Source organism: Oncorhynchus mykiss, chromosome 2 (assembly GCF_013265735.2).
Source record: "Oncorhynchus mykiss isolate Arlee chromosome 2, USDA_OmykA_1.1, whole genome shotgun sequence".
NCBI classification, from domain to species: Eukaryota; Metazoa; Chordata; class Actinopteri; order Salmoniformes; family Salmonidae; genus Oncorhynchus; species Oncorhynchus mykiss.
In genome coordinates, this window is record NC_048566.1 from 63,224,838 (window position 1) to 63,249,123 (window position 24,286).

At 43.0% G+C, this 24,286-nt stretch overlaps 2 protein-coding genes across 2 annotated transcripts; both read left to right on the forward strand.

The window, feature by feature from the left end:
• The first annotated feature begins 1,332 nt into the window (after positions 1-1,332).
• On the forward strand, positions 1,333-13,423 carry LOC110493518 (pseudouridylate synthase 7 homolog). The gene is made up of 17 exons (XM_021567847.2): positions 1,333-1,485; positions 2,282-2,407; positions 4,476-4,820; positions 4,928-5,012; positions 5,126-5,233; positions 5,386-5,530; positions 7,407-7,518; positions 7,621-7,698; positions 7,775-7,903; positions 8,077-8,202; positions 8,353-8,414; positions 8,557-8,717; positions 9,366-9,492; positions 11,364-11,465; positions 12,096-12,225; positions 12,471-12,562; positions 12,702-13,423. Exons 1-17 carry the CDS (start codon positions 1,382-1,384, stop codon positions 12,836-12,838), a joined length of 2,169 nt encoding a protein of 722 aa, XP_021423522.2. The 5' UTR covers positions 1,333-1,381; the 3' UTR covers positions 12,839-13,423.
• Positions 13,424-14,214: 791 nt separating this feature from the next.
• hdac10 (histone deacetylase 10) lies at positions 14,215-24,079 on the forward strand. The gene is made up of 20 exons (XM_021567859.2): positions 14,215-14,579; positions 18,971-19,105; positions 19,182-19,278; positions 19,479-19,576; positions 19,741-19,845; positions 19,968-20,036; positions 20,143-20,269; positions 20,400-20,465; positions 20,579-20,638; positions 20,744-20,833; positions 20,967-21,073; positions 21,181-21,248; positions 21,368-21,632; positions 22,195-22,285; positions 22,654-22,739; positions 22,854-22,910; positions 22,994-23,075; positions 23,255-23,443; positions 23,604-23,763; positions 23,916-24,079. The coding sequence occupies exons 1-20, from the start codon at positions 14,515-14,517 to the stop codon at positions 23,960-23,962; spliced, it is 2,064 nt and encodes a 687-aa protein (XP_021423534.2). The 5' UTR covers positions 14,215-14,514; the 3' UTR covers positions 23,963-24,079.
• The last annotated feature ends 207 nt before the right edge of the window (positions 24,080-24,286 follow it).

Sequence of the window (24,286 nt, forward strand, 5' to 3'; positions counted from 1 at the left end):
CCTCTGTCGTTAGGAGGAGGAGGCGCGCTCAGGCACTGGAGCTCTATGCTACATGGCCGCGCACAACTGGCAGGGGAGGTGAGTGCAAAAAGGAGCCCCCAAAGAACTAAAACCAGAAAGACTGACTCCCGTCTACATTATTAGACTATCCCAATGTATTGTCTCTGATGTCATGAACTTGAAAGGATTCCCTCTGCTTGCCTCCATATTTATCACCACCCCAAAGCATTATTAGTTATTAGGCCTATAGGCTAACTGGGTCATATTATGAGCAAGGAAAAGACTCCAGCTAAATTATCCACCATATTTTATATTTTTGCAAGACATTTTTTTTAAATATTTTTGCAAGACGAACTACAAAAATCTCTGAAACTGGAAACACTTATCTCCCTCACTAGCTTTCAGCACCAACTGTCAGAGCAGCTCACAGATTACTGCACCTGTACATAGCCCACCTATAATTTAGGCCAAACAACTACCTCTTTCCCTACTGTATTTATTTTATTTATTTTGCTCCTTTGCACCCCATTATTTTTATTTCTACTTTGCACATTCTTCCACTGCAAATCTACCATTCCAGTGTTTTACTTGCTATATTGTATTTACTTTGCCACCATGGCCTTTTTTTGCCTCTACCTCCCTTATCTCACCTCATTTGCTCACATCGTATATAGACTTGTTTATACTGTTTTATTGACTGTATGTTTGTTTTACTCCATGTGTAACTCTATGTCGTTGTATATGTCGAACTGCTTTGCTTTATCTTGGCCAGGTCGCAATTGTAAATGAGAACTTGTTCTCAACTTGCCTACCTGGTTAAATAAAGGTGCAATAAATAAATAAATAAAAACATTTATTGACACGTTGGTTTACTTTTCTGTCAGAGTTGCCATCTTAAAGGATCTTACCAATTTGGAGAACTGTTAAGGCTAGGCTACTGGAGGGACCCAGACATGGTCAGATAGGCCTAGCTGGTTAGGTGAATGGGTTTGGAAATGAATCTGTTGTGGCACCCCATAATCCGTAGCCATGGTGAGTCATATGGCAAACATAATCCGTTATTATCTCACCCTGGATCACAAGCATCCCTATCCCTAAATTTTCCTACAAATAGGCCTATTTCTCAAATAAATGTTGAATGAGAATAGACCTATCTGGGATTGGTTAACCTACATGTTCTTATTAGAGGCCTAGATTAATACTAGGCTATTCAAATTATAATGTATGAGGGAGGATGTATCGTCATTGAACACTAAGAGGAAGCTGCTAAATCATATATCAAATATATTTCTACATTGTAACACCGTGGTGTGTGGCCAAAGTAACCCTAATAGCCTGGAGCTTTGTGATTGACAGGCCCTTGAGGCAATGAGTGTTTGATATGGGCGGGTTTCAAGGAGTGACTATTTCCGGAGTCAAATACACGTGGGTAGGAAACCTGGCGTACTTTATTGTGCGCTCTCTACTAAACCCCTGTACGAGCAGGTAAATCCGATTTTGCAATAGAAACAATTCATGTCAGTATTTCCACATTGCATTCATGTAACTATGCATAGCTTTGCCCTGGCTAAGCATTTGTGTGCGCATTTGACTAGTCATGTTTCTACTTGACATGAGCTATCGTTAGCGGGCTAGCTAGCTAGCTAGTAGCTAATTAGTCAGTTGAAGATAACATCACAACAGAGGCATGCATCTATGAAATTAAACAGGTTTCCAAACCATCTGCCAGTTGAATGGAACTGGGTACCAACAATGTAATAGCATAGCCACAGTGTGAAACGTTGTTGCTACACCGTTTCAGAAAGGAAGATGCATTCACTATAACTAAACAGAATAATTGATCATGTGTTTACAATGGCGCTACAGTAGTTAGTTACATAATCATCCTGCCAATCAGGCTATCATCATACTACTAGATAAATAGTGCACTATGCAATTATTTACGTTACGGTGGTCTGGAGGGTGCATGATATGAGGGCCGGTGCGCAAGAAAAGGGCCCGTGTGTTTTTGCGTTACTGATTAATTAGTGAATCACCTACAACTGGGCTGCGTCCAGTGCGAAAAAAACGCATTAGAGCGTTCAATTCAACGGAACCGGTGCTGTTCTGAACGACCAGTTGAAAAACATGGAAGGCAGGGTTTCCCAAACTCGGAAAGGGGAGGTGTTAAATGGCCAATCCAGTACCTTGCTAGAGGCTAGTGTTCACATAATATTTGGTTGAGGTGACATGCTTTGTAAAAAAAATATATATTAAAAAAATGCCTTGTTTACATCCATAGGTCCATCAGGAATTCTCTTTGGGTTGCTTTGAGGTACCATACACCCCATCTACGAACTCCTGACATCCGAGCACCAGGTGTCTGCCAGATACACAGCTTTTTCTTTAAGGTCCCTATCAGCAATCTGTAAGTCAAGTGTTCAGCACAACTCTCCCATTATATTAAAAGAGAAGTTTTCACTTTATTTGAACCAAATCTGTATTTTGGATGTAAATGGCATGTTATAGAAGTCCCCTGATAGTTTTTTTTGCAATCTCAATTGTTTTTGAGAAATGTACACTACCAGCTGTATACTTCCGCATGCTCGTTCAGCAGCAGGGGCACAGATAACGTGGACCAAGGCTCCAAATACACCCTTTTAGAAACAGCAATGCTTTCAGTATTTATTTATTTTATTTTTTATTTAACCTTTATTTAACTAGGCAAGTCAGTTGAGAACAATTTCTTATTTACAATGACGGCCTAGGAACAGTGGGTTAACTGCCTTGTTCAGGGGCAGAACGACAGATTTTTACCTTGTCAGCTCAGGGATTCGATCTAGTGACCTTTTGGTTACTGGCCCAATGCTCTAATCACTAGGCTACCTGCTGCCCATATAGTGATGTACAGTATAGTGATGAAGGTCTTTAGATGTTGTACATATTAAATTGTTATTCCTAACTAGTGTTGCACAGTATACTGTAACTTTGGTACCTTTTGGATACTAGAACATGAAATACGGTTCGGTACTAGAATTTTTGTTACTTTCGGTACTTCTGTCAAATGTGTCTCATGGATCGAGCGCCTGACTATCAGTGCACCCGACCCCTTATTATAGCGCTCCCCCTGCCTGCTCCACTTACTCACTGCTAGCCTCCACTGGGATTATGGGCTGCATCATGTTAGCTCCCTATTCATGCTGCTCACAAGTAACACACTTGAATAATGCGGCACGTTATGTAGAAATGTTGCAACTGTTATTTACTGTTCGCAAAACAATGTTCACACAGGCTAGAACACTTCACAATGCAAGATACAGGTAGATTCCAGCTATTATAGGCTACCTTTCCTTGCTAGCTGACAGCTAAAGCTGACATTAATTCACTAACCTACTACTTTGTTTGTGATAATATGCAAACCATCATGCAAAATATGCTGATTTCAAAGCTGATTGTCATCCAAAACTTAATTAATGAACTTATTCGGTCTCTCTCTCATCTCTCCCAAAGATGATCTATTGCAGGGATGGGCAACTCCAGTCCTCGGGGGGGCCTGATTGGTGTCGCATTTTGCCCCCTCCCCAATTGATTAAACTCAATAACTCAATGCATGCACACTTCTATTGAATATGCATTTACCTGTATTGTGGCTAGCCCGAGGCTACATCTTGATTTATCCAGTTTATCAATAGAGATTTACCATTCAAAAAAATATTACCATTACATTGTTATGCAGTTAGATTTGCAAAAACAAAGTCAAATTGATTGTATGATCGTTTTTCTTTAAATTATTATTATTTCTTTTTTTAGTGGGGTGATATTGAACTCAAAATATGCCCAACGATTGAACAGAGCAGTAGTGTTATTGTTTTGATATAGAGTATCTGGATGATATAGAGTATTGCCATACTAAACCTGGTATCGAAGTCAAATTTCTAGTATCGTGACAACACCATTCCAAAATTTATCCGCAACTTTATATACCGTTTTGTGCGACTCAAGCAGGTTCACCTATCCAGCTGTGCTGCTTCTCAGTGTTGCCCGCGCATGCGCACACGGAACAGGATCTTGGACTACACAGAAGTGTCGCTCGAGTCGCACAAAATGGAATTTAACGTTGAGGATACATTTCTTGAATGACACCATTTCATGTGTACATCTAAAGACCTGCGTCACTATAGTGAGTGTTACCGTTTCTAAAAGGACATATTTGGGTCTTTTCGGAGCCATTTGTTCATGTTTTATCTGTGCCGCTGCAACTGCTGAACGAGCCTGAGGAAGTATCTCGCTGGTGGGGCTAGTTTCTCCAAAATAAGTGAGATCGCAAAGAATGTGTCTGGGCACTTCTATAACATGCCATTGATGTCCAAAATACAGATTTGGTTCAAATAAAGTGAGCTTCTCCATTAATTCTATAAGAGTAGGTGTTTGTAGTAGTGGTGTGGATGTTAACAATGACATGCTGAGTGAATACAATGCCTTCTCTTGCCCCTCAGCTTGATCCCTATGGCTGATGCAGAGCCCATGCTGGTCCCTGCCCCTGGGGGGGAGAAGAGAGCATGCCATGCTTTGGAGGAGGAGGAGGTTGACCACAGCACCAAGAGACCCAGAGTCCAGAAGGAGGAGAAGAACGGAGGGCCCTCTCACAAGCTGTCCCAGGATGAGGGAGAAGAGCCAGAGGGGGAAGAGACGGAGCCATTGGACGAGGATGGAGAAGGGGAAGGGTTGGGGTCAGGAGAGGCCTTTGCAGAGATGATGAAGCATGGCCTCACAGAGTTGGATGTGGGGATTCTGAAGTTTGTCAGTGAACACCAGGGGTTCTCAGGCATTCTCAAGGAGAGGTTAGTCCTGACTCCCGCCCTCCTGAAGTGCGATCTGAACATGGTGTATGTGTTGCTGTGTGTGTTTCGCTATGACTGAGATCAGCTCTTGCTCTGTCTGTGTTAAGGTACTCTGACTTTGTGGTGCACGAGATCAACAAAGAAGGCAAGACTGTGCGGTTGGATGATCTCTCTGTTCCTGAGGAGGCTGAGGTGAGCTAACAATGAATCAGTATACATTTCTTTAGTCTTGCAGTTTAGAGTGAAATATAATCTATAGGTCATTGCCGAAGTTAAACTCTGATGTTGGACTTGTCTTGCAATAGGAGGCCCCAGTAGAGCAGCCAGAGTCCCAGGTTTTCACAGAGGAGCAGAATCAGCAGCTGGAGCAGCTACAACTCTTCAAGAACAAAGAGGGTAATGTCTCTATAGAGGTGAGTGCATGCACCGTTTCCACCAAGCACACTGAACGTTTCTTTTCATTGCACATTGTATCATTCTAGTTAAGATGTTAAGTTTACATTTGACCACGGTCCTAAAAAGGCAAACTTTAGAGATCAATTAAGTTTTTAATACACGCACACAGGTAGCTGATGACACAAAAGAGAAGCGGACCCTGGTCCACAAGGCTGTGAAGACCCTGTACCCTGGACTGGAGACCAAGACAGAGGAGCGGGAGGGAAAGAAGTTCATCGTGGCCTACCACGCAGCTGGACAGAAAGCCCTCGCAGGTACAGGAGAGAATTGGAGATTTTCTGGGTTGTCTCTCTGGTTTATTTCCTATTGCTGGGTGAAATCTCTGTAACATTGATCATAGAACCGAATCAAGTCGCTTTCACGTTCTCTTACTTCAACAAAGAGTTTACATTTCAGAATGGGGAAAGTTATGATTGAATGTTTGGAAAAGGGTGGTGCTGCATGCCCTTGTTCAGCTCGGCCTCATGTCTCTGATTGCATGGGGTTCTCTCTAAGCTGAGTAGCTACTGGGTTGGCTATGGGATTATATGTAGGGTGCATGAATGAACAGGTGCATGTGTGAGGTCAACACACCTGCATGATGATGCTGACCTAAAGATCCAGACTAAAGATCCCGACCAGTCCCATGGACTGAGAGAGATCACATGGATCTTGATTTCTATCCAGGTTTCTGTGAACTTTTAGACGTTAGAAGTCTCCCCAACAAATCAGCAGTCTCTCTCTCGACGTGGACTGGCATATTTTGCCTCTGAATCAAGTCCCTAGGCTTGTTAAGATCATTTAAGACGTCGCCGTTTTTCACATGAATCATTTCCTGTAAATGTAGTGGCCTATTCAAAAAGAGCACAACATGGTAGTCATCAAATAATGGCTACTCTGTCATGCCCACGGAACACTCGTGCTGCACAGAACGGTTTAGACACAACGGCATTCCAACCCTGCATGCTGACCTCGCCACCCCTGCCGGTCTGTCTGTCTAGCGGTCCACGACCGTCTTTTAGTAACATTCTTTTATCGTTTATATCCTATTCCTTTTGCTCTTCTCTGGGTGGACAGAGGTCAAAGAAGCTGCAGGTAAGACTTTCTCGTCCACTCTGCTCAGGTTTCAGGAGACCCCAGTCCGTAACAAATGTTGGATTAACCTCAACTGATTTAAATGGCAGCTCATTGTCTGGCATGACGTCATCGCTCTTTTGGGAATTGCTGGATTTGACCAAACCGACTTGTGTGTTTGAACGCGTGTTGTCTGGTATTTTTTTTTTCTGAAATGTTGGTAGTTAGAAATAGACAACAGGTTTTTTTCTACATAGAAAATAATTGGGCGGGCCGCTTAAGTGTTTTTGTTGTTGGGCCGCCTATGTCCAAACAGAATTTAAAAGTGTACAGATATAAAGTATGTTGAAAAGATAATGGACAGTTCATTCTCAAAAAATATATATCACCAAAGTAAAAGCTTGACAGTCAGGGAGAACCTAGAATTCCCCAAATGAATTTTTGTCATGATGTGTGGCCCTCATTGATTTTATGTTTGAGTCACTTGGATAGCACAAGCAATGGCAAGGTGTGTAGAATTGCAGGAACCTAGCTTCAAAACAGCTCAATTTTGTCACTGACCAACAGGGAGGGGCTCTAAAATATTGGGTCACCTTTAGCCACGCCCACCACCTAAGCCCCGTTATGATCCAGAAAAAACGCTGCACATAATAAATAATAAAACCACTCTGATTATCCTGCTTGTTCAATATGGCTACTGTTTTCAGCCTATGGTAAATAGTCATTACCAATTTCAGGGTGTAGGCTAAGGAAGAAGAACCCCAGTTGGTTAGTTTAGAGCAATGGGGAATGAGTGTTTGAGGGCAGCATTTAAATTACTGAGGCGTCCGTCTTGGGACATATATGCAGGATGCTAGTGGCATAAAACAGTTGTTAAATAAGTGGTTGCTGCTGTCTGTGTTGGGCTCCTTAACAGAGCTGCCTCCGCACAAAAGGATAAAGGAGGAAGATAGTCATTTGAAAAGCATACCAAAGCCCTGCCTACTGATGCGGGTGTATTCTCTGACAGATGCGGTCTGTCTGATACTCTGCCTTTATCTCCACAACTCACTCCTGTCCTCCTGTCTCCCTGGCCAGCCCCCAGGAAACACTCCTGGCCTAAGAGCCGCGGGGCCTTCTGCCACTTCGTCCTCTACAAGGAGAACAGAGACACCATGGAGGCCATCAACGTGCTCTCCAAGTTCCTCAGGTAGAAAACACACACAGTTTCTCATAGCATTTTCCCCACAATATGTAAGCAAAACTTCTACTAAACTGTATAACTCCTGACTTTGTGTCTGTTATTTCCCAGGATGAGGCCCAATGTCTTCTCCTACATGGGGACCAAGGACAAGAGAGCCATCACTGTGCAGGAGATTGCAGTTCTCAAGTGAGTGGTGGCTTGCCACTATCAGCAAATACTTGTAATTATGTACTTACTTAACCTATGTTCTCTGTCCCTTCAGGATCACAGCAGAAAGACTGTCTCACCTCAACAAGTGCCTCAATAACTTTAAACTAGGAAACTTCTGCTACAAGAAACACCCTCTGAAGCTGGGAGAACTACAGGGCAATCACTTCACTGTGGTCATCAGGTCAGTGGATACTAGCTGCACATGTCGATGTGTGTAATCTCTTTGCTTGAACTTTGTAACTCAAAACTACTCTCCAATCCTGATTTGATTCATTGAACAATTAAAATAGCGCAGCAACTTTTAATCTGATCTACACGTTGCTATTTGTTCCCGGCTGGTTACCTCTCACACAGGAACATCACAGGGACAGAGGAGCAGGTCCAGCAGGCCATGTCCTCCCTTAGAGAGACGGGCTTCATCAACTACTACGGCATGCAGCGCTTTGGCACCACCGCCGTGCCCACACACCAAGTTGGCAAGTAAGGACACGGGACTCTCACACATTTGGGTATGGGTTCGGCAGGTAAAAACATGACCCCCTTGGTGCATAGGGTAACCGGCCCATGGGTGTACAGGGTTGGCAGGGGATGGATGATTGACTGTTGTTGTTGTCCCTCTGTTTGGACCAGGGCCATCTTGCAAGACAACTGGAAGGAAGTGATAGATCTGATCCTGAAGCCTCGCCCTGGAGGTAAAACATTTACTGGCTTTCATTTGTCGTTATATCGAACGGTTTCTGCCACAGCGTGGCCTTTGTGACAACTGCAGATGTAAAAAGGATGTTTTAATAGAATATGATGTATTGATTTACCGCTCTCGCTCTCTCTGCCAAGCGGAGAAAGGTTATCTGGTGAAGTGCCGTGAAGAGTGGGCCCAGTCCCAGGACCCAGAAGCAGCTCTAAAGAAGCTGCCTGTTAAACGCTGTGTGGAGGGACAGCTGCTCCGAGGTCTCTCCATGTATGGCAAGAAGAACATCATCACTGCCTTCGCCATGGTGAGCTGAGTCCGCTTTTACTGGTACAAACTAACTGGCAGACAAACATTTTATATCTGGTCAGGAAGCAGTGGGTGTACTCACGCACACTTGCCAAATGGCAATATCAGACATCGCATCACGTACCTTTTATTTATCCTCAAGTTGTTCCAATGGACTACGTTGTTAAAGGTGAGAAACAAATGTAGCCACACAGGTCCACTGTTGATTTGTTTGACTTATTAAAGCTGTTATATGTCACTTTATGAGCGGCCTGACCAAATTTACATAGAAATGTGCATTATAGATCTGCCATTCTCATTGGAAGCAAGTCAAAGAAGCGGTAGATGTGTTCTATGTGCGCTATTTTTATGCTTCCTATTATGTTTCGTTTGTGCGTCTTTTACCTTCTGTTTTGCCCACCAGTTGAAAATGCTATATTTTTGGTCATGGAAAATATATTTCACAGTGGTTTAGATGGTACAATGATTCTCTACGCTATACTTGCTTGTTTTGTCACAAACGGAAATTATGCAAACTATTCAAATTGTAGCAACCAGGAAATGGCGGAGGAGTTTCTGCTTGGTGCACCTTTTTTTAAAGTATGTTTTCATCTGGTTTATTATAGCTGAGGCAACTCCCTGTGTTGGCCCTCCTCTTGTCTTCTAGATCCCTCGTAACAACCGGCTGATGTACATCCACAGCTACCAGAGCTTTATGTGGAACACCATGGTCAGCAGACGCATTGAGGCCTTCGGACTGAAGGCTGTGGAGGGAGACCTCGTGCTCAGGGGAGGTGGGTCCTATCTGTTTATGTTTTGTGGGTGTATCTCTGATTCACCAGCGCTTGTGGTTTGGAATTCTTGATTAAATGTTCTGTAGAGAAGTAATGGAGCACACGGCTCAGAGTGCCTGTCTCACAGATGGCTCTAAAGTGTAATACTTCATGTCTAACAAAGGGGTTCAGACCACCCGCTGAGCTGGGCTGAGTTAAAGTGCTCATTCTATGTAGGGTCTCAAACCAAGTGATGTAGACATCATCCTATTCCCAGTGGTGTAAAGGTCTTTAGTAAAAATACTTTAAAATACTACTTAAGTTGTTTTTTTGCGGTATCTGTACTTTACTTTACTATTTATATTTTGGACAACTTTTACTTCACTGTTTCGTTGTTCATTTGTTCAGTCGTTTCATTCTCAACCAGGATTTCTGTGGAATGCCGTTGCGTGTCAAAGATAACACTACACTATTTGACGTGTCAAATAACCTTGTTGACCAATCAGGACCTGAATATGACTGCACGTCACACAATAATGAAACGCGTTCATAAATCTTTTACGTAGCTGTTACACATTGATTACAACATCACTCGTATTTCTTATGTCACAACGATTCATCGATACGTATGCTATGATGCTGGTAAAGTTGTCTCGCGCATCTACAGTGCTGGTCATAAAAAAGCTAGCAAACTCATGGATGCAAACAATGTTCTTCTTCAAAAACAGCAAAATGACAATCTGTTTCAGTAGCTATAGTTAGCTAGCTAGGTGTCATCATCTAAAATAACCCTAATTTAAAAAACACTTATTTGATTAATGGTGGTCGGACCCATCTATGTGAAGCTAGCCACAATAAGCATTAGCAACAATAGTGGACTTTGAGGTTAGATTTCAAAATAAAAGTATGACATAATTGTAATATTTGTATTTATTTGCGTCACTGTCAATGACATACTTTTATTTTGAAGGCAAACCGCAAATTCCACTTGTGCCTAATCCTTATAGCTTCACAACACAACCCTGTGAGGTCGAGCCTCACTGGCCAGGTGAAGTTAGCTGGCTGCTTATAACGTTAGCTTTGGGCAACAGGGTTAAGTAGCTGGCTAGCTATCTATTTTCATGAACTGAAGTTCAATTTCAATAGGCGAACAACAAGTGGCAACCTTGCTAGTACTTACTCACAAGGATTCCTAAATCATTGCTAAGAATAATGAAAATTACTGCAGTTTCTACTGGTCATTGTTTTCAGGCTGATTGTATTGGTGCTACCAAGCTAAAGCTAGCTACTCCAGAAGTTGCGGTCAAACAAATTCTGCCTTATTACTAACGCGGTATTGTGAACACATCGTTCGTGTCCGGTGTTTGCTTATTTGCCTACTTTTTTGTACAACTTTGACAGTGCTACTGTATATTTTTTGACATGCAAAGACATAGTTTGTATATCATGAAGCTAATAGCAGTGATGCTATTACTATGTAACTCCGGTAGGGCAACATCTGAAAAATAGCACACTTGGTAGTGTGTACCGGTGCTCAACCAGTTGGCGAAATCCAACATCACCCACGACAGAGAACGGTTGATTGTCAAGGGCAATGAATCCATTATCTTGGCGTTAATGGATTTCGCCTTTGAGTTGTGTCGCTGAAATTGTCTTACTCTTTCAAATGACTGCTCGACTTGTTGACTGCTCGATCCACACAGCAGACATTGTGGGCTAGGTTAGGAATGCTGTGTTGCACGTGTAGCGCAAAAAAAAATATTACGCAAGTAGTATTTTCCTGGGTGACTCACTTTTACTTGAGTTATTTTCTATTAAGGTATCTTTACTTTTACTCAAGTATGACAATTGGGTACTTTTTCTACCACTGCTATTCACCCTCTTATCTCCAGGCACTGCATTCGTGCTGTCCGCAGCAGAGGCCGAGACCCACTCTATCCAAGACGTGGTGATGCCCCTACCAGGGTTTGACGTCATCTACCCCACTCACCACGGTAAGAGAGCCCTGCATCCTCCCACCATGTCTCTCTTCCTCCCTTAAGCTCTCCCCTCCCCCATAATCGGAAACAATCTCCTTAATTGATTTTTTTTTTTTTTTTTTACCATTCCTTTACCTTACTGAACGGTTTGTCCAGTTTGAACTAGTTTCATTTGGCTTGTTTGCCCTGACATGAACTAGTTTCATTTGGCTTGTTTGCCCTGACATGAACTAGTTTCATGTCAGGGCAAAGTCTTCTCCTGTTGTCTGGGATGTTATAAGCAGAGGTGAAGAAGAATTTCAATCCCTGAAAAATGATATCTCCTGAGTGGCGCAGCGGTGTATTGCATCTCAGTGCTAGAGGTGTCACTACAGACCCTGGTTCGATTCCAGGCTGTATCACAACGGGCTGTGATTGGGGGTCCTGTAGGGCGGTGCACAATTGGCCCAGCGTCGTTAGTGTTTGGCCTGGTAGGCCGTCATGGTAAACAATAATTTGTTCTTAACTGACTTGCCTAGTTAAATAAAATGTAAAAAAAGATCTCTGGAGTATTCTATTCTGTTTTACTGTTCTATTCTATTCAGATATGTGGTTGGAGTGTGTGTTTCAGATGTGATTGTGTCTTTTCCTCCTGTTCTGTAACAGTGGGTAAGGGCTACAGGGAGATGCTGAGTGCAGATAACCTGGACATTGACAACATGAGACACAGGGTGAGGGACTACTCTCTGGCCGGGGCCTACCGACGCATCCTCATCAAACCCAGTGACGTCAGCTGGTCTGTAACACTCGCTATCCCCTCAGTATCAATTAATACAACTACTTTCAGTCTTGGCTAACTATAGGAAAAAGCAAAACAGTGTTGTAACAGTGTTGAAGTTTTTGTTACACATTCTAAATGCATAAAAAAGAGCTGAGGATTGCTTCCTTTTTACCTTGCACATGATAATGTGATTGCCTTGTATAATATTTCCTCCTCTACATTCCTGAGTTGTGTTTCTTGTATCATCTCTCCTTCTATAGGGAGGTGATTAACTATGAGGACCCTCGTGTCTCCCTGGTCCACACTGATGTGGAGAAACTAGAGGACCAACCTCCCCCAGTCTTCAACAAAGGTATGTTCTAGTTTCATCCTGTTGCTGTGATTTAATCAATATGTGGTACTTTTCCACTCACCTTGTATCTACTCCATTAAATTGAAAAAGGCTCTTGGTAGTGTGTTTCTCCTAACTCTTTCTCTCCTCCACCCACCAGAGGGGAAGTACAGGGCTCTGAGGATGGAGTTCTCCCTGCCTCCCTCTACCTACGCCACCATGGCCATCAGAGAGGTGCTCAAGATGGACACTAGCATCAAGAACCAGACTCAGCTCAACACCACCTGGCTCAACTAATACAACTGAACTGGGCCCACTGAGCTTCATACAGGCCCACTGGGCTGCTTTTCCAGGCTGCCGAGCAGTCTGTCCTTTAGTGGGTGTCTACTCACTGTATGTGAGACTAACAGTCTATATTGTATGTATGTGTGTGTGTGGGAGTGTTTTGATACTTTGCCAAGCCAAAGGTCATTCCTCTCATGTTGTGTCAGTCAGGGTGATGGGAAATCTTACCTCATCCCACGCTACCAAGAGTAACAACTCTGATATTATATTGTTACTACTCTGATCATTTTCTTAGTTTCTTCATTTTTTTATCAGGAAGTTTTTACTGTCTTTTAAAGCTTTGCAGCACTGGAGAAATTCAGAGATATGTTTTTGAAACCGCTGACGTGCTACAGAAGCACTTTAAAGGGGCTGTGTAGAACGGTTTATGTAACCCATGGTGTTGCTCTGTGACACCCCTGCTACTTCCCAGGGTACTACAATGACCTGACCCTGGTTGTACAGAATTACTGTTTGCTTTTTTAACTGTAAAATGTTTTTGTTTTTTTGGAAACCAGCTCTCTTACAGAGAGAGAATTAAAATGCCGAGTGTAAATGCTTTTTGTGCCGTTATTCATGGTCTTGGATCAGATGTATCATTCTGCTCTAACCTGTGCCACTCTTATCTTGAACTTGTAAAGTTGCCTATGGTAACTATTCAGCCCAAGAACATCAACCCTACAATTCCATTGTCAAAATAATGGGTGGGTTTTCTGGAGCATTTACTGTCATAAAACCAGTGTTGCTTGATCAAAACGATTACTATATTCAACATACATTGACATTTATATAGTACAGTGTTGCAGCTCAATGCTTATGGGGCTGTGGGGACTATTTCTGGTTGATGGCAGTAGAGATGAATCCTGGAAATGACCGATCAAGTGCTCTGTTTTGGCCTCCAGTGGCCACTGAAACACAGTGCCCCATTGCTGCTGGTCATGGTAGGTGCTGTGGAGCTGACCATCTGGCAGGGTGGCTGATGCCAGCTGGCTGTAGTCACTGAATTCATCGCCTGGCTCCAATCTAATTTGTTTGACTGGATCCTGTCACCAGCCAGTCACCCTGGGATACTGAGGAGGATCTCATTACATGATTTTTCTCTTATGCAGTGCTCTGAAATAGAATCTGGTCAAGAAAGCACTTCAGATTTCATCATATTGGAATTCGTGTTAGGTGATATGGTACAGTCACATTGACACGTTATTTTCTAACAGGACTGGTGTCTTATGAGTGACCATCAATTGTATTTTTTTCTCAAACCCTAAAACATACCAACTCATACCACAAGGGGGAGGGTGAATTTATGAAGACATAAAGCTTGCATTTTACAGAATGTTTTATTTTGATTGAGCTCAAATGTTCACCTTAGGTAATTTTACAAATCCACTTGTGCTATTAATATCTAAAAACATAATGAAATTCAAAATGTATAAATGTACTCGTTTAGACCAATCAAATCTGTCCTGTGGTCACGCAACACAAACATGTCTGCGCCGCTGGCAAGAAAAGCGCGATGAATGTGTTTCCCTGAAGTCTAATCTAAATTCGTATATCGACTTTACAGGTAGCTATTTACATTCCGTCAACTTTTCTTTAAAGGTGTGATCCCTTTCTTCTGCCACGTGAAGTCACGAATACTTTGTTGAAAGATGTCGTCTGGAACCGCTTTGGTTTATGATGAGGAGATGACTCGCTACAAACTGCTATGGGTTGAGTAAGTCTTGCTTCCTTATTGTGCCTTTTGTTGTCCTACCCACACTGCAGTATAGCGAAAGAGAGCAAAAACTGATTATGATAAATATTATTCTGCTGTGTGTGTACGTATGAGTTGGTGAGTCAAATAAAAATAAATGTATCGGTCGCATACACACATTTAGCAGATTTTATTTCGGGTGTAGCGAAATGCTTGTGTTACTAGTTCTAACAGTGCAGTAATACACACGAATCTAAAAGTAAAATAATGGAATTAAGAAATGTAGAGATATTAGGACGAGCAAGGTGTGTATGTGTACTGACCTGTGCAGGCTGCGTGTGAGTGTACTTGTTGAAAAGTGATTGAGTGCACACTGTTAGCTGGGTCATTCCTGTTATGTGGTGCCTTTTCAATCCCTAGGAAATAACACTTCTTATTTAGTGTAAAATGTGGAAAGATATAAGTGCAAAGACATACAGTGCATACGGAAAGTATTCAGCCCCCTTGACTTTTTCCACATTTTGTTACGTTACAGCGTATTCTAAAAGGATTAACACGTTTTTTCCCCGTCGTTAATCTACGCACAATAACCCATAATGAAAAAGCGAAAAAACAGGTTTAGAAATGTTTGCAAATTTATTAAAAATACACATTCGAAGTAGCACTTTTACTTAAGTATTAAGACCCTTTACTCAGACAGGTTGGACGGGGAGCGTCGCTGCACTGCTATTTTCAGGTCTCTCCAGAGATGTTAGATCGGCTTCAATTCTGGGTTCTGGCTGGCCCACTCAAGGACATTCAGAAACTTGTCCCGAAGTCACTAATGCGTGGTCTTGGCTGTGTGTGCTTAGGGTCGTTGTCCTGTTGGAAGTTGAACATATGCCCCATTCTGAGGTCCTGAGCACTCTGGAGCAGGTTTTCATCTAGGTACTGTACTTTACTCCGTTCATCTTTCCCTCGATCCTGACTAGGCTCCCAGTCCCTGCCGCTGAAAAACATCCTCACAGCATGATGCTGCCACCACCATGCTTCACTGTAGGTATGGTGCCAGGTTTCCTCCAGGTGTGATGCTTGGCATTCAGGCCAAAGAGTTCAATCTTGGTTTCATCAGACCAGAGAATCTTGTTTTGCAGTGTCTGAGAGGCTTTAGGTGCTTTTTGGCAAACTCCAAGCGGGTTGTCATGTGCCTTTTACTGGGGAGTGGCTTCCGTCTGGCCACTCTACCATAAAGGCCTGATTGGTGGAGCGGAGAAGGTCCTCCCATCTCCACAGAGGAACTCTGGAGCTCTGTCAGAGTCACCATTGGGTTTTTGGTCACCTCCCTCACCAAGACCTTCTCCACCTATTGCTCAGTTTGGTTGGGCAGCCAGCTCTAGGAAGAGTTCTGGTGTTTCCAAACTGGTGTTCTGGTGTTTTCATTTAAGAATGATTGAGGCCACTGTGTTCTTGGGGATCTTCAATGCTGCCGAAATTTGCTGGTACCCTTCCCCAGATCTGTGCCTCGACACAATTCTGTCTCGGAGCTCAACAATTCCTTTGACCTCATGGCTAGGTTTCTGCTCTGACGTGCACTGTCAACTGTGGGACCTTTTAGGCTGGTGTGTGGCTTTCCAAATCATGTCCAATCAATTAAATTTAACACAGGTGAACTCCAATGAAGCTGTAGAAACATCTCAAGGATGATCAATGGAAACAGGATGCACCTGAGCTCTTTTTCAAGTCTCATAGCAAAGGGTCTGAATACTTATGTAAATAAGGTATTTTTGTATTTTATTTTTAATACACTTGCAAAAATGTCTAACCTTTTTCGCTTTGTCATTATGGAGTATTGTGTGTAGATTGAGGTAATTAAAAAAAATGTGTATTAATTTTAGAAAAAGGCTGTAACGTAATAAAATGTGGAAAAAGTCAAGGGGTCTGAATGCTTTCCGATTGCACTTTTATGCATTTTTACCATTTTGATTTCAGTGGATGTAGGCGTTTTTGCCACCTCCACGGTGCTATTCATCGTCTTCTATGAGAAATATAAGCCATTAAATAATTAATCAAATAAACAAATATTTATTACTTATTTTATAGTCCTACTTAAAATATGTCGTCAATACTTTTTTCTCATGATTATTGTATTTGTTACCGTATTTAAGATTTTCTGTGTGTCATAAATGCGGAAGACACATTTCAGTTGAATGCATTCAGTTGTACAACTGACTAGGTATCCCCCTTTCCCTGATTTCACTTTCTCCCCTGTTAGTTGGTAGTGATACCCCTTTAAAAAACAGCCCTTTCCCACAATTGCATCACATTCAGGAAGTGTCAATCTTTTTTGGGGTGGGGAAAACAACAGTGCAAAGCTAAGTAAGTATTAGGACTCTGATTTTTCTACAGTGCCAGTCAAAAGTTTGGACACACCTACTCATTCCAGTGTTTTTCTTTATTTTTGTTCTACAAATGTTCTACATTAATAATAGTGAAGCCATCAAAACTATGAAATAACACATCGTAGTAATCATGTAGTAACCAGAAAAGTGTTAAACAAATCTAAATATATTTCGGATTCTTCAAAGTAGCCACCCTTTGCCTTTACAGCTTTGCACACTCTTTGCATTCTCTCAACCAGCTTCAATAGGTAGTCACCAGGAATGCATTTCAATTAACAGGCGTGCCTTGTTAAAAGTTAATTTGTGAGATTTCTTTCCTTCTTAATGGGTTTTAGGCAATCAGTTGTGTTGAGACAAGTTAGGGGTGGTATACAGAGAGAGCCCTATTTGGTAAAAGACCAAGTCCATATTATTGCAAGAACAGCTCAAATAAGCAAAGAGAAACGACAGTCCATCATTACTTTAAGACATAAAGGTCAGTCAATCCGGGAAAATGTCAAGCAGTTTCTTCAAGTGCAGTCGCAAAAACCATCAAGTGCTATGATGAAACTGGCTCTCATGAGGACCGCCACAGGAAAGGAAGACCCGGAGTTACCTCTGCTGTAGAGGATAACCTCAGATTGCAGCCCAAATACATGCTTCACAGAGTTCAAGTAACAGACACATCTCAACATCGACTGTTCAGGCCTTCATGGTTGAATTTCTGCAAAGAACCCACTACTAAAGGACACCAATAAGAAGAGACTTGCTTGGGCCAAGAAACACAAGCTATGGACGTTAGACCAGTGGAAATCTGTCCTTTTTGGTTTGATGAGTCCAAATTAGATTTTTTGTTCTATTCGCCGTGTCTTTGTGAGATCCAGAGTAGGTGAACAGATCTCCACATGTGTGGTTCACACAGTGAAGCATGGAGGAGGTGGTGTGGGGGTGCTTTGCTGGTGACACTGATTTATTTAGAATTCAAGTCACACTTATTAACCAGCATGGCTACCACAGCATTCTGCAACTATTCGCCATTTACAGCTATGGGATTTTTATTGTCCAAAAACTGCAGTGAAAGATTCAATGAAGATGCATCATGTGTGTTGCCAGGTCACATCAAGTACAGAGGCATAACCTGTCTCTGCCAAAGAGATGAGAGGGGGGGGGGGGGGGGGGGGGGGGGGGGGGGGGGGGGGGGGGGGGGGGGGGGGGGGGGGGGGGGGGGGGGGGTCACGGCCTGTGCCTGCTTTGAGTTAAAAGAAGCAACTCTAGAAGTCTCCGAGATCTGGTTTGGTTGACAATGTTTTTAAAAAGGACAAAGTAAATAGAACATCTAATAAATTGAAAGTGATTCTAATTATAAATGTACTGTTTTTATTTTTGACCATTTCCACAGATTTAGAAGTGCATAATATAACTTTTGTTTAAATATTTTGTTTATTAATGGTATTAGTTCCACCCTGTTATTGCTTTCCATCCTGTTATGCTTCATTCCACCCAGTTAGGTCAGTGTTTTAAAATAATAATTGAACAATAACATCAAATGTTATATCTTTGCGGTAACTTGAGATAGAAGGGATCAACTGCATATGCAAAACTGTTGACCAAATTCTGTTGATATTCACTCTTATTCGGAAAATCTGGTGCAAATGGTTCGGAAAATAACACACGCTTTGCTCAATAATCATTGATTTTACAACTATTTGAAGAAAATAAATCAACATTTTGATTACTTAGAAAATCAAAATCTAGATATTTACATGCATTGTTAACACCTTCGGATAGTTATATGCAAGTCCCTAGCAGGGTGGAAATATGCTGTGGTCCGTGTGTGAACAATATGCCTATATTTATTAGGATTTAAGTGCCTGAGCTTGACCAATATGTTTTTCTGATAGTCAAACATGCCCTTTTTCTGATAGAATACAAAACAAATGGAAAATATATATATATTTTTCACAGAAGTTATGTGGTCCGGAAGGCACCGCAGAGTAGGAATGACCTCGGCTAATTGTTTGGCTTACTTTGTCCTTTTGCATGTCCTCTCTTCAGCCCGGCTTGTAAAATTGAGGTCCCTGAGCGTCTGACTGTCAGTCACACAGCTCTGCAGGAGGAGGGTCTGGCTGAGCGCTGTGTCTCTGTGCCTATACGCCAGGCCACCGACGCAGAAATCCTACTGGCTCACAGGTGAGTCTATCACGCACACGCATGCACACACACACAAACACACACACATACACACTGCTCTATGTCGTACCTACAGTGAGGAGTACCTGGAGGCAGTAAAGAAGACACCACACATGAGCCTTGATGAGCTGAGGACCTTCACCCAGCAGTATGGGGATGTCTACTTCCACCCGGTGAGATGACATGGACAGTCAGTCAACTAACCAACCGACTAGTCAATCAATCAACTAATCGCTGCATTGTCCCAAATGGAGAAGATACAGTATAGTGCACATAATATAGAAAAGCACAGAATGGAACCTGACTATGAGGCTGACCGAAACAGAGTTAGCATTGTGAAACCCATGATCTCTGCCTGTGTTTTCGCCTCTAGAACATCTACCATTGTGCCAAGTTGGCCATCGGGGCCACTCTCCAGCTGGTGGACAGTGTGATGACGGGGAAAGTGAGGAACGGCATGGCCTTGGTCAGGTGAGTTTTAACCACGGAGGAACAGAGTGCATATGGGTTTGTCCTCAGCTGTTTTATTTACAATGCCCCTCAAGGTGTCATGGACTTCCTGTATGCACAGTTACAGTATCTGGTACTCAGGATTCCCTCTCCCACCTCTTTTTTTTTTTTCATCAATCCCCCAGACCCCCAGGACACCACAGTCAGCGCAGTGCTGCCAACGGCTTCTGTGTGTTCAACAACGTGGCCATCGCTGCCCACTATGCCAAGAAACAGTACGATATCAAGAGGTGAGCAGGGCCTGAATAGAACACACTCTTAACTGATTCCATTGTAGGCCTTTGAAAGTAGAATTAGAAATAGAATGGGCGAATGTGTGTTTGTTTTTCTAAGAATGTTTTTGTTTCCCCAGGGTGTTGATAGTGGACTGGGACGTGCATCACGGACAGGGGGTGCAGTTCGCTTTTGAGGATGACCCAAGGTGAGTGTCTTTTCTTGATCCTAACTGGACCTTTTGTCTGGTAATCAATCCTGTCTGATCTGCAGATTGCTCTGACTGACCCCCCCCCCCCCCCCCCCGCCCCCAGTGTACTGTACTTTTCCTGGCACCGCTATGAGCACCAAGGCTTTTGGCCCAACCTGAGGGAATCCGACTATGACAGTGTGGGCAAGGAGAAGGGTGCTGGCTTCAACATCAACGTACCCTGGAACAAGGTGAGTTCCATAGAAGTAGAATTCTAGAAGTCCTTTTATATCAAGTAGCCCTGCCTACCATACAGTACTTGTTACTTTCTCAGTAGCATTATGCCTTCAGTTCTCAATTTGATCTCTTGACTGGTTACAGGTGGGGATGGAGAACAGTGATTACCTTTCTGTCTTCTTCCATGTTCTCCTACCCATCGCATATGAGGTGAGGCATTCTCCCAGGTCAGAATCGGGCAGCACTCACAAAACGTGTGCGACGTTCTCTCTACATATCAACCTCAAATGATGACTGAGAGAAATGAATACTCTTTGTTCCAGTTCAGCCCAGATTTGGTCTTTGTGTGTGCTGGCTTTGACTCTGCCATTGGAGACCCAGAGGTAAGGCATTCTACTGCTTAAATGAATGACCAACTAATATAGGCCTAGACACTATTGTTTCGGTAGTACAGTATAATCAAGCGTTCTTTTATGTTTGTGTCCCAGGGTCACATGTGTGCCACCCCAGACATCTTTGCCCACCTGACCCACCTCCTGAAGTCCCTGGCTGGGGGGAAACTGTGTGCTGTCCTGGAGGTGACGGTCACTCATAGACTTAGATATTTAACGGTGTCACTCTTTTCTGAAATGAGTCTCATGAACAAAACAGGAACTGTTTTTGCTGTTTTTTTTGTACCTCGATTCACTCTATAAAAAAAAACTATTTTAGGGAGGGTACAACTTGACCTCACTGGCCCAATCAGTGTGCCAGACCGTCCAGACCTTACTCGGAGATCCCGCCCCCCAAACGTCAGAACTGAACGGCCCATGTGAGAGGTGGGCTGATGTGTCAGTCACAGCTTTAAAAAGGCTATAACCTAAATAGCTTGTACAGTCAGTTAACGCACTGCATTGTGTCTGCCTCGCTCTCTCCGTCCCTGCAGTGCTCTGGAGTCCATTCAGTGTGTGAGATCAGCTCACAAGCCCTACTGGGCCTGCCTCAAACACACAGGTACTATATAACATCACGCTCAGATCTCATCACTTCATTTACAACATATCAACCTGCATTACCCTAATATAGCTATTAATCTTATCTTTCCTCCGTCCTTCCATTCACTTCCCTTCCAGTTGCCCCACCCGTGTCTGAGCCCAGCACTAAACGCTGTAAGCTGGCAGAGAAGGAGGAGGGTGTCCAGGCTGAGGGGGGTCAGAAAGGAGAGGGGGATGGTCAGAAAGCGGAGGAAGAGGAGGTGGTGTGGATGAAGCCTCCGTCCCGGTTGGCTCCTCCGGTCCACACTGAAGTGGCACTCCCTGCTGACCTGGAGGTCCCTGACAGATGTGACCGTGTGAGGTCATCACTGGCCCCAACTCTTGAGATACTGCAAAGACTAAGGTCTGTCCCTAACCTATACTCCTGAGATACCTCAGAGATTTAAGTATGTCCCCAACAAATGTCCCCAGATACATTCTTCACCCACAATAATGTTAAAGCTGCAATATGTAACTTTTTAGCCAACTTGATCAAATTCACATAGAATTGTGTGTTATAGATCTGTCCTCATTAATATCAAGTATAAGAAGTGGTAGATCTGTTCTATGCTTCTGGTTTTTGCCGTCTTTTACTTTCGGTATTGTATACCAGCTTCAAACAGCTGAAAATACAATATTTTTGGTTATATAAAATATATTTGACAACGGTTTAGATGGTACAATGATTCTCTACACTATTGCTTGCTTGTTTTGTCACATAAACTGAAATTAAGCCAACTATTCGAATTTGAGCAACCAGGAAATGGCGGAGCGTTTTCCACATAGTGCAACTTTTAAAAGTATGATCATAGTTCCTGTTTAATCAATTTGTACTTTTACTTTGATCAATATGAATACACATGGTATTTATTGTACTCCAATGTTTTTGGTGAAGCTTCAATAACACTGTCTTATTTTATAACTAGGGATAACTTTTTTGAAGGGTCGGCAGAGGAGGATGCTCTCATGTCTCTCTGCAGCGTCATCGCGCTCTTTGAAAAGATGAAGAAACAAGAGGTGAGCTGTGTTTAGAAGTTAAGCGTCATTTCATCTTACTCATCAAAAGTCATTTTGCGTTGTGAGTCATTACATTCATCAAATGCCCTCCATTGTTGCACTGCATCAGTTGCACACAACTTTTGCCCGTGTGTTTCTTTAGTTCCATTACATTTTATGTTGCCTTTGTTTGCTTGTGACGAAGCAATGCAACACATTGCTATTCCTGGGGCTGGAACATGGTGAATACACAGAGGGTATTGTGTGTTTATGTATTATGAACTGAGCTATGGGGTTATTATTCCCAGCACCACAAGTTGTAGAGAGATGGTGTGGTTTGACCTCTGATCTTTGGCTAACCTGGCACTTTGATGCTAACTGTCTGTCAGATTCGTAACGGTCTGGCGCTGGTGCCTGATGTCTCCGTGGCGATGCTGTGTGCCGCGCAGCATGCTCGGATGTCTCTCACCAACCGGTATACACCGTTTATGACCTTTGACCTTGAGTACATTCTCAATACTGGACATGCATAAGCCAGCAGATGAACTGGTGGCGAACACTCAGTTGGTGAGTGTTTTTCTCCTCACAGGTTATTGCTGGTGTACCTGGGGGATGGGGAGATCCCGACGTACGTCACTGAGGACGGGTGAGAATGTTTGCACAGTACGTTGAGTAACCGCACAGTCATAAATACCCTTCTAAACCATCTCCTTCACCTTTCTCTTTTAGGAAAGCACTAGTGGTGCAGATCAGCAGTAAGGAGCCAGAGGAGCAGAAGTCCAGATATCAGGTTTCTGTGACTCTGTTAAAGGTACAGCAAATTATTTGGAAGAGGAAACGTACTCCTGCGACATGATTCTCTTGTTGCGCTTGCCAAGATTTTATGGAGGAGATGTATGTTATGTTCTACCTTACTTTTAATGCACAGCATCTGTTGTGTACAGTGTATTATTACAGTCAGTGTGTGTGTGTGTTTGTGTCCCACCACAGGGCTGCAGTGATGTGGCAGGGTTGATGCAGGCTGTGCTGTGCCTGCTCCTGCCTCTGGCCTATGAGTATGACCCTGGGCTGGTGCTGCTGGTGCGGGGGCCAGGCAGTGGGGTGGGGAAGGCAGCCTGGGCACAGATCACCAGCCTACTCCAGGGCCTGGCACAGGGCCACACACTTGCCCTTTTACAGGTGAGAGGGACACCGAGGGAGTGAGGGCCCCACTTTGACTTGGTCCTAGCTATGCAGTTTTAAAGTATTTTGAATTATGATATTTTTTGTCCTGTGTTTTTTTCACGGTCGAATGAGTGTTGCAGGGATGATCCTCTAACATATTGTTGTCACATCCCAGGAGGGGGAGGAGGAGGCTGTAGGGACCACGGCAGCCTCTCTGCTGGGGGACCCTGCTCCCTCTCTGGGGCCCCTGGGGGCCCCTCTCCCTGAGGACATGGAGGCCATGGAGAGACTGAGACAGAGGCTGCAGACACACTGGGGACTTCTGCAGAATGCAGGTGAACAAATGATCACAGCATCTAAGGAAACCTATTCAGTTACTCAAATGGATAATAACATTTTAGAAAACCAAAATAGTTAATAGTATAGACACCTCAAGAAAATACTGACCACTCAGCTTGTTAATAAAAATGTTTTTGTCCTTTTAAAGCTGCAAAGGGGAAAGAAGTCGAGGAAAAAGGACAGAACCAGGACTGAAGTCATGTCCACACCAATTGGGTTTGTGACCTAGGGAGAAAATCCATCTCCCAGGCATCCATTTTTATACTGTTTGTAATTTTGGTAATTAAAAACAATTAAACTATCTGTTGGTCATTCTGCTATCTAGTAATTGAAAATGTCTGAAACTTGCACCACTGCGTAATCTCCATATTGCAACACAACAAAATATGAATATCATGGTTACTCTCTGTTTTCATCAGTCCATGTGTGATGGAAATTGAGAAACAATTGTTTGCGCAAATGAAGTCAAGTCATAGGGTCATTCAGTATTAATATTAATAGTATTAGTATCATTATTCA